A 10,969-nucleotide genomic window follows, 5' to 3' on the forward strand; every position below is an offset into this window, starting at 1 on the left:
TAAAACCTTCCAAGCATGGAAAAATAATTCAAAATACAGATAAATGAGGAATACAGAACTCCAAATAGCTATGATCAGAAAAAAACTATACCAAGGCACATGATAGTCAAGATTCCAGAAATCCAACATAAGAACAGAATACCAAAAGCTGTTGATGGGAATGGCTACAGTGGATTTGACAATGATGGTGGCTATGGAGGAGGCAGCCCTGGTTACTCTGGAGGAAGCAGAGGCTACAAAGTGGTGAACAGGGTTATGGAAGCCAGGGCAGTGCCGATGGTGGGAGTGGCAGCTATGGCAGCTGTGACAGCTATAACAACAGAAGAGGCAGAGGCAGTGTTGGCAGTGGTAGCGGAAGCAGTTATGGAGGTGGTGGAAGTTACAGTCAATTTGGCAGTTACAACAATCAATCTTCAAATTTTGAACCCATGAAGGGAGGACACTTGGGAGGCAGAAGCTCTGGGCCCTATGCTGGTGGAGTCCAATACTTTACTAAATCACGAAATCAAGGTGGCTATGGTGGTTCCAGCAGCAGCAGTAGCTATCTCAGCAGCAGCAGATTTTAACACTTCCAGGAAACAAAGCTCAGCAGGAGAGGAGAGCCACAGAAGTGACAGGGAAGCTACAGGTTACAACAGATTTGTGAAGTCAGCCAAGCACAGTGGTGGCAGGGCCTTGCTTGTACAAAGAAGACATGTTTTAGACAGTACTTGTGTATGGGCAAAAAATGTGAGGACTATATTTTTGATTAATTTTTTTATTTTTTTCAATTGTTTTTTAGTTTCTGTTCTGCAGAAAGTATAAAGGGTTTTTCCAACCCTTTTCCAACAAAGGGTTTTGATGTAGACCCTTTTTTGCCATGCTGTTGATTGCTAAATGTAACAGTGTGATCATGATGTTGAATAAATGTGTCTTTTTAAAAAAAGCTATTAGAGAAAAGAAACAAATAACCTATAAAGGAAAGCCCATCAGAGTCACAGCAGGCTACTCAACACAAATCCTTAAGTCAAGCAGCCCATCAAGCAATATATTTGAAGCCCTAATAGAAAACAACCTCCTTTAGCTGGGTGTGGTGGTGCACGCCTGTAATCCCAGCATCCAGGAGGCGGAGGCAGGAGGATCATTGCAAGTTCAAGACCAGTCTGGGCTACAAAGTGAGTTCAAGACCAGCCTGAACTGCATAGTGAGACCCTGTCTCAAAAAAAAGAAAAGGAAAACAACCTCCAATCCAGACTGATGTACCCTGCAAAATTATGTTTTAAAATTGATGGAGAAATAAGACACTTCCAAGATAAAGAACACCTGAAGAAACTCATGACCAAACCAGTACTCCACAAAGTTTTGAACTATATTCTAGAAAAAGACAATGAATACAACAATTCCAATTATCCCAATAGAATGAATCCACCAAGCAAGGCAAGCAATTAAAAAAAAGGGGAAGAAAGAAAACCAACAACAGAAAAATAATATAATAGCAAGGATAAGTCATTACCTATCAGTTATAACCATAAATGTAAATGGCCTCAATTCAGTCAAAAGAAACAGGGATAAAAGGATCAGAAATAAGATCTAAAATATGCTGCATACAAGAAAGGTATTTAACCACTGACCACTCCAATTATTTAAACACACGATGACCAAATATTGCATATTTTTCACTAATTTTTATAAGACAGTATAAATGGAAATACAAAAATGACAATTTTATCAAATTTACTCATTACAAGAATTGACTGGTTGAAATGACACTTGCCTGAGCGACACCAGGGATAGTCAGTATGTGAACAAATGTGCTCCTGAGTGATGCTTGGGGTAAACACAAACTTTCCAAGCATAAAAAAACTGTTCAGTTTTTCAAAAAGAAACTCTTCATTCAAAAAGAAAGTCACAGATTAAAAGTCAAGGGACTGAAAACAGTACTCCAATGCAAATCCAGAAAAAACAGGAAGCCAGTAAAAAAGCAGGGGTAGCTTTCTGTTTGCAGACAAAGTGAATTTCAAGCCAACACTGATCAGAAGAGACAAAGAAGATCACTATATTCTTGTTAAAGGAACAATCCAAGAGGAAGAGATAAATCATAAATATATATATGCAACAATCACAACATATATATATATGCAAGAATCATAAATATATATATACAACAAATACTGGTGCACCCAAGTACATGAAACAATACTAATGAATATAAGAAATCAGATAAACACTAATACAATTGCAATGGGGGACCTTAATATCCACTGTAACAAAAAGATCAACTAGACAAAAAAAATCAGCAAAGAAATATCACAGCTGAACAAAACCTTTGAAGAAATAAACTCAGTAGATCTCTACAGAGTATGGTACCCAAAAACAACAGAATACACACAATCTTCTCAACAGCACATAGGTCTTCCTCCAATACAGATCACATACTAGCTCATAGAACATGCTTATGTAAATGCAAAGGAACAGAAATTATCCCATGCATATTATCAGAGCATAGTAAAATAAAATTGGAAATACAGTAAGTTCCATTCTGAGAGAATTGTTCACAAGTCAGATTCACTGGTAAGCAAACAAAGTGACTCTTACATAGTTCACCTGTGAAAATTTGAAATTTCAATGTCCATCAGTTGGAGACTTAATGTAAAATGACAAAAGAAACCACAAAAATTGCATAAACACATGGAAATTAAATAATACCCTGCTGAACAACCCATAGGTCACAGATGAAATTAAAGAAGAAGTTAGTTTCTAAAAGTAAATGATAATGTCAGTAAGACATGCTAGAACTTAAGGGATGCAATGAAAGCAGTCCTAAGAGGGAACTTTACAGAAGTGAATTCCCACATCAGAAAAAGAGTGAGCTCAAAAAAATAACCTAATGTTGAACCTCAAGGTTCTACAAATAGAAGAGCAAATTAAACCCAAAGTTTGAGCAAGGAAGGAAATTACAAAGATCAGAGAAGTAGTTAATACAATTGAGAGACTAAGAAAATAGTACAAAATAATCAATGAATTGAAGAATTTGTTCTTTGAAAAATTAAATAAAGAAACCCCTAGCCAATCTTATCAAAATAAGTAAAGAAAAGGCCCAAATCCATGCAATCAAGAATGAAAAGGGTGAAATTACAACAGATCCTGCAAAAATCCAGAGGATAATCAGTATGAACTTATAGAATCTGTGTGTGGCAAGATGCCAAATTCAGAAGAAATGGACAAACTTCTAGATACATATGAATTATCAAAGCTGAATCAAGAAGATATAAAAATTCTAAATAATTAACTCAGTCAATGAAACTGAAAAAGCAATTTAAAAAACTACCTACAAAGAAAAGCCCGGCTCTTGACAGATTCACTGCTGAATTCTACAAGAACCTTAGACAAGATCTAGTGCCACTACTCCTCAAACTATTTAATGAAATTGAAAGGGAAGCAATACTCCCAAAGTCATTCCTAGAAGCAAGCATTAACCTGATACTAAAACTAGAGAAGGAGGGCCGGGGATATAGCTCAGTGGCATAAGCGCCTGCCTGGCAAACACAAGGTCCTGAGTTTGATTCCCAGTACAAGAAAAAAAAAACCCAAACTAGAGAAGGATCTGCCAAAAAAGCGAACTATAGGTCAATCTCCTTAAAGAATATAGATGCAAAAATCCTCAACATTTGACACTGGCAAACAAGAATACAGCAAATCATCAAAAAGATTATACACCATGGCCATGTAGGATTCACCCCAGGGATGCAGGGATGGTTCAACACATGAAAATCAATAAAGGTAATATACCACATTAACAGAACCAAGGACAAAAAAAAAAAAAAAATCATCTCAACAGACACAGAAAAAGCATTTGACAAAGAATGGTCCAAAACTGAAAGCTTTCACTCTAAAATCAGTAACAAGACAAGCATGCCAACTATCACCACTCTTGTTCATTATAGTTCTGGAAACATTAACCAGGGCAATTAGACAAGAGAAAGAAATAAAAGGAATATGGATAGGAAAGCAAAAAGTTAAATTATTATTATTGGCTGATGACATGATACTCCACATAGAAGACCCCAAAACTTCCACCAAAAGACTCCTAGAATTAACAACCAAATTCAGTAGTAGCACAACAGGATACAAAGTCAACACTCAAAAATCAATTCTCTTCCTACACATGAATAACAAACTCACTGAGAGAGAAATTAGGGAAACAACATCTTTCCCAATACTACCCAAAAACCTGAAATACTTAAGAATCAATTTAACAAAGGAAGTAAAAGACCTTTACATTGAAAATTACAGTACTCTGAAAAAGGAGATCAAACAGGATATCAGAAAATGGAAAGATAACCCTTGCTCTTGGGTAGGAAAAACCAATATAATGAAAATGGCCATACTTCCAAAATTGTAATACAGATTTAATGCAATTTTGATCAAAATTCCAACAGCGTATCTCACAGAATTAGAGAAAATCATCCTAAAATTCATTTGGAACCAGAAGAAACCCAGAATAGCAAAAGCAGTTCTGGGCAACAAAGGCAATGCACGGGTCATCACAATCCCAGACTTGAAATTATACTACAAAGCTGCTGTGATAAAAACAGCCTGGTACCAGCAAAAAAGCAGACCTGAGGATCAATGAAACAGATTAGAAGATGCAGAAGGCACTCCAGATACACTTAGCTACCTTATCTTTTATTTGTTTGTTTGTTTTGTTTTGTTTCCGGTACCAGGAATCAAACTCATGACATCACGCTTGCCAGGCAGGCGCTGTGCCGCTGAGCTAAATCCCCAGCCCTTAGCTACCTTATCTCTGACAGCAAATGCTGGGATAGCCATAGTGAAAAGGGAGCCCTTCTTCATTGCTGGTGGGAATGAAAACTAGTACAACCATTACGGAAATCAGTATGGAGACTTCCAAAAGAACTGAAATTACAAATTCTGTATTACCCAGCAATTCTCCTGCTAGGTATCTTCCCCAAAGAGTTTAAGACATCATACTATAGCAATACATGCATACCAGTATTTATAGCAGCACAACTTGTAACAGATAAATCTTGCACACAACCTATATATCCATCAACAGATTAGATACAGAAAATGTGGTATCTGTATATAATGGAATACTATCCTGCCGTAAAGAATGACACACTTGAGATATCTGTAGGAAAATGGATGCACCCAGAAAATACAATATTGATGAAATAAACCAGATACACAAACTCAAATACTGTATGGTAGCCCTCATTTGAGTGAGGCAAAGTATAAGGGGAACAGGATGTGGATCTCTTACAATAGGGAAGTGGTCCAAGGGAAAAAGCATGAAGGGTAAGGAGGAAGAGAGGGGGAAATAAGTAGAAAGAAGATATGCCATGTACAGGAACCTAACACCCTTAGTTAATGTAAACATTATATGCTATAACATGCATGAGCAAAGATGAACAGTATCAACAAGAATGAAAAATACGATAGGAAATTGGAAGAAGAGCAAAGGAGGGGGAGGAAAGGGATTTTAAAAACAAGAAACAAGCTGTAGTATATACATGTAACCATTCCCCAAGATGATTGTAAATTGCATGAATCATAAGAATATACTATTACATTTTTTAAATGGGCATATGAAATGAACAGTTGTACAGAACAGCAAAAAATTTATGAAAAAGTGTTCAACATCACTGGTCATTCAAGAAATGCACATTAAAAGAACACTGAGATTCCACCTCACTTCAGAGAGAATGGCTACCATCAAGAAATCATCAAATAAATGCTGTCAAGGGTGCAAGGGAAAAGAAACCCTTCTCCATTGTTGGTGAGAGCATAAATTGGTATAACCACTATGGAAATTCCTCAAAAAACTAAAACTTGTGGTTCCATTCAACCCAGCTGTACCCCTTCCAGGTATCTTCCCTAAAGAGTTAGAAGGCACTGTACAATGATGACAAGTGTATACCCATGTTTATAGCAGCACAATTTATAATAGTTAAATCTGGGAAACAGCCCATATGCCCATCGATGGATGAATGGAATAAAAACAAAGTGGTATTTATATACAATGGGGTACTACTGTGCCATAAAGGAAGATAAATTTAAGTCATGTTTAGGTAATTGATGCACCTTTAGACCACAATTTTAAGTGAAATAAATCAGACATAGAAGTTTAAATATCAAAAGGGCTGGGGATATTGCTCAGAGGCACAAGCGCCTGCCTGGCAAGCATTCCCAGTACCCCCCCACACACACACAAAAGAAGTTTAAATATCGCATTGCTCCTCTTGTACGAGAAACCCAAAGGGTAAATAATGATCAAAACAGAGGATATTAGGACGTAGGAAGAACATGGTCAAATGGGAAGAACAAGGGAGGGGGTAAAGGAGAGGAAGGAAAGGAAGAGAAAGAGACTTCAAAAAAAGAGATTGGTAGGGGGAAATGGAAACAAAGCTCTTCTAAATGGGGAGGGGAAGAAAGGTTAAAGACAAGAGAGGAGAATGGGGAAAAAAAGAAGAATTAAGATATATTATGTATAGGTACAAATCCCCCATGATGAATGTGATCATTACATACAGCAAATATGTACTAATAAAAATGCAATTAAAAAATGCAACAATTAGTATTAGCTACTTATAAAAACTTATAATCAACTGCAGTATAATTTCATTTTGAAAGCAAAAAGATGCTAACAAGTAAAATTTAAATTATTGTATCAGCCGGGTGTTGTGGGTCACGCCTGTAATCCCAGCACTCAGGAGGCTGAGGCAGGAGGATCATGGGGAGTTCAAGACTAGCCTGGGCTACAAAGTGAACTCAAGGCCAGTCTGAAATGCATAGCGAGACCCCGTCTCAAAAAGACAATCAAGCAATCAATCAATCAATAATTGTATCTACCTGCATTGTGTGTCTCCCGGTTTTTCTTTCTGAAAAAAAAGAGAGTCGTGTAGGTAAAAGGTAATGTCAAGATAATGGGAAAGCATTTTACTACATACTCTGTATTTTGAGAACCATAAAAATTAAGCTTTATGAATTTGTTTTTGTTGTACTAACAAGAAATCACCTGAAAACAATTTTCTTAGTGCCTTATTATGATATGAAAAATCTAATGATAACTCCACGTACATTTAGAAGACACCATTTCTGGAAATAACCGTAATTCTAGATTGTTTGATACCCAAAAGTTATGGGTTGAAAATAGAATCAATCACTGAAATTTTTGCTGTTTAAAAAAGTGTGATTTATGTGCTAGCGAATTCTCACCGCACGTGCCACGTAGGTGGCTTCTGCTGTCTGCCCTGGCGCCCAGGCAGGAGTGAGTGTGAGTAACTCTGCAGTCCCCCAGGGAGGGAAATGTGTTGGCCAACAACACACTTAAGCATGGACAACTTGCACTGGAGCCATCTTTTGCATCTGTACCCTCAGATCATCCAAACTTCTAAATCCTCTTTGGAAAGTTGAGACAGAAGAACTACAAATTTGAGTCCATGCTGGGCAATTTAGAAACTCAGTGAGATTCTCTCCAAAATAAAAAATAAAATGAGCACTGGGGATATATTTCAGTACAAAGGGAAAAGGCCTGAATTCAATCACCAGTCACATGCAGACAGAGAGAGAGAGAGAGATCCAGTAGCTCTTTGGCAAGGAAAGAGAATAATAATGTCAAATATTGACAAAGGTACTAGCCATACAGTTCTAAGCAGAGACATTGCCCAAAATATCAGACATTCAGAAGATGATTTCTTTTTCAAAAAAAGTAATATTTTATAGATAGGCATATTGCCATTGAAGGATTATAATGTTACAAAATGTCTATGTCTATTTGAACTGACTGTGGACTAAATGTTTCAGGATCTACAGAATATTGTATGCTGCTAAAAAAGGCATTAGAAACTGAACACTAAGCATAGATTATCACGATCCACTATTTTAACTACTGCTGGTCAATCTTACTCGTTAGAGCGCTAGTAGAATAAGAAAGACACGTAAAATTTAAATTTCAGCAAAGCTATTCACATTTACCCACACATACTGTATGGAGAATAATCATTTCCAGCCATTCACACGAAACCGTGCCTAGGACCACCTACTTGCAAAATGGGAACTGCGTCTGCCTCCTACCCCCCAAACTGTGTCTACACCACTTCTAGACTGTGGATACACACCTGTGCTGCTTTTTTGTGGGAGTCTCATGCTCTGTCATTTCTGGCATGGTGAGTGACAGGAACCTACAAAGGGACAAAAAGAGACAGAAAGTACAGTCATTCTAGAATCCTGAGAAAAATGATCAATAATAATATGATTTCAATAAAAAATGCTAAGAAGTAAAATGATACTGAAAAAGCGCTGGGTTAGATACTGTGGATGAAAAAGGTATAAGAAAACAGGGCAAAAAGTATAACTAGCAGATGTAAAATGTGGTGAATATCAAATGTGAGGAATTTCCAGACAAACACTTCAGAAGTTTGAAGCAGAAAAGTATCACTATGGCCTCAGAAATCAAGAAAAGATTAAATAGGATGTAAATCTGACCAAGATTTAGAAAGACAAGTAGCACAGACTTAAGTCTGCAGAGTATATTCTTTGTTCATGACATTGAAGTGTCATCTAAAATTTAAACTACACTTCCTTTCTGAACATAGGAAAAAACAAAACTTACAAACCCACAAATGTAATATTCCATCTGTGTAAGCAAACGTTCATTCTCTCACTCATTTGCCAAGTTTTCTTTAAACTAGAAATCTCAGGTTATCACTTGAAAGTCTATAATATCTGGGCATGAAAATTATATTCATATATTTGTATGAAATGTAAGGATACTAGGGCCAGGGATTATAGCTCAGCAGCATAAGCGCCTGCCTGGCAAGCATAAGGTCCTGAGTTCGATTCCCAGTACCAAAAAAAAAAGAAACTTTTGGGGCCAGGGGTATAGCTCAGCGGCTTGGCAAGCCTGAGGTCATGAGTTCGATTCCTGGATACCAAAAAAAAAAAAAAAAAAAAGGTGAAGATATAAACTATAAGGAAACATACACATATATGGGAAAAGTCTGGAGGCAAAAACATCAATATATTAATCATAGTTATGTAAATCACCAAGATGATAGGGACTTCTTTCTCTCCTGTTATTTTCAATAATTTCATAATGACAACTTTAATGCTTTTAAATCCTGGGAACTGAAAACCTTCCAAAAGAGGTCTGCCAAGCTAGTTGGCTGCTCCAGCACACTGCAGGAGGGGCAAGCCTAACTGCCCTTGTTCCTCTGAGAGAGGAAAGGAAGCTGCAAGGATGAAATCAGAAAACAGAACTTCCACCATGGCCCAGCTCTCAGGTCTTGGGCAAGATGTTGAACCTGTTAGAACCTCAGATGTGTCACCTGCATGACTGGATCATTTTGAGATGGGAATGAAATAATGCAAGGAAGCCGAGGATGTGGCACAGGCCGGTAATGCCCGCAATCAGGAGGCTCGAGGCAGGAAGTGTTGCGAGGTTGAGGTGGGCGTGAACCACATAGTAAGAACCTATCAAGAAAGGGAAGGGAAGAGGGAGGGAGAGGGGGAGGGGCAGGGGAGGGGGAAGGACAAGGGGATGGGCAGGAAAGGGAAGGGGAGGAGAGGAAAAGAGAAAGAGAGAGGGAAAAGAGAGAAAGAGAGGGACAGAGTGACAGCGAGAACGACAGCAAGCACAAGGATAGCACAACACCATGGTGCCTGGCAATAATACGGATTTAAGGAACGTTAGCTATAAGTATTAATGAGGTATTTCATGGTAAGCTCTATCCTAGAAAGGAGCGAATTTTACTTATGTGAAAGGGAATATAGCCAAGTGTGGTGGCTACATGCCTGTAATCCAAGTACTCAGAAGGCTGAGGCAGGAGGATTGCTAAATATTCAATGCCAGTCTGTGCTACATAGGGTCAGCCTGAGCTACATATAGGCCAGCCTGAGCTACATATAGAGACCCTGTCTCAAAAAACAAGCAAACCAAATACAAAAAAAAAAAGGAATTCAGGCAGGCAAGGGGATGACACTAAGTACTGACTAAAGCAGTCGACAGAGAATGTATACCCAAGATCCACTCCCTGAAGCTTATTCCTAGGCTACCTTCTCTCTACAACTTGTGAAGGTACATGGGCCTAAAAGCCATGCACTCGCTTTAGATAACCACTGAATGATAATACGCCACAAGTAAAGAAATGATCTCTGTCACCTTTCTCACCCAAGGCTTTGCAGTTTCTTCACTTTTGATTCCTGGCTTCCAATACCTCCCGTTTCTGATCCAAATCTATCATCTTCTGCCAGAAGATGGTCTATAGGTTATGTTTTCTTCTAACTACAAAAGAGAAAAATCAGTGAATGTTCATAGTTGCTGTGAGCCCATGAGCAGCACGTGGGGTAAGAGCTGGCACCTGACGGCATGCAGGGCAGATTTCTAGTGGCAAGCACGAAGACCCTGAATTCTCCCCACAATCTGAAAGTAAATCAATGCAGTTGCTCCCAAGTCACTTTCCAAGGGGCCACCCATACTCTGCCCCACAAAGATGGTGTCCTAGAAGCCAAGGACAGGCCTGGAAGACTCTTCCATGCATGCTCACTCGATGTATCCATGTGTTGTAAATGACTCTATTCCGTTCCTTTTAATGCTGGAAGCCCTCACTCCCGCAGCCCTCACTGCCCACGGTTACCTTAAGTCCCCCGCCTAGATCTGCCATCAAATCTTAGATGATTTCCCTTTTATTTCCTACTTCCCCCTTTTCTCTCAGAATAGTGACTAGAAACTTGAGCGAGCACTCAGACCTGTGTGTGAGACTTGCTCAAAAAAAAAAAAAAAAAAACAAATAAAAACCAGATTTCAGGTCATCATCCAAGACTTGATAAATGAGAAGCCTTGGGAGGGAACAGGAATTTGCATTTTCAACAAGTTCCTTATGTGCTTTTTTTTTTCTTCCTTCTTTTCTTCCCTCTTTTCCTCTTTTGGCACAGAAAGTTTGAGAATCTTGGTTCTATTTTAGGCAAT

At 38.3% G+C, this 10,969-nt stretch overlaps 1 protein-coding gene across 2 annotated transcripts in view; it reads right to left on the bottom strand.

The window, feature by feature from the left end:
• Kiaa2018 (KIAA2018 ortholog) overlaps window positions 1-10,412 on the bottom strand; it is a 45,066-nt gene extending 34,654 nt beyond the window's left edge. Inside the window, exons 1-3 of one of the 2 annotated variants that reach the window (XM_005386401.2) lie at window positions 10,172-10,412; window positions 8,121-8,183; window positions 6,853-6,881 (exon numbers count right to left, since the gene is read on the bottom strand). In XM_005386401.2, the coding sequence (XP_005386458.1) occupies window positions 6,853-6,881; window positions 8,121-8,167 (76 nt within the window). In that variant the 5' untranslated portion in view covers window positions 8,168-8,183; window positions 10,172-10,412. Of the gene's footprint in view, window positions 1-6,852; window positions 6,882-8,120; window positions 8,184-10,162 lie in introns of both variants that reach the window. The other variant, XM_013515210.1, reaches the window with a different exon arrangement.
• Between the last annotated feature and the right edge of the window lie 557 nt (window positions 10,413-10,969).

The sequence above is a fragment of the Chinchilla lanigera genome, unplaced genomic scaffold (assembly GCF_000276665.1).
Source record: "Chinchilla lanigera isolate Chin_1 unplaced genomic scaffold, ChiLan1.0 scaffold00026, whole genome shotgun sequence".
NCBI classification, from domain to species: domain Eukaryota; kingdom Metazoa; phylum Chordata; class Mammalia; order Rodentia; family Chinchillidae; genus Chinchilla; species Chinchilla lanigera.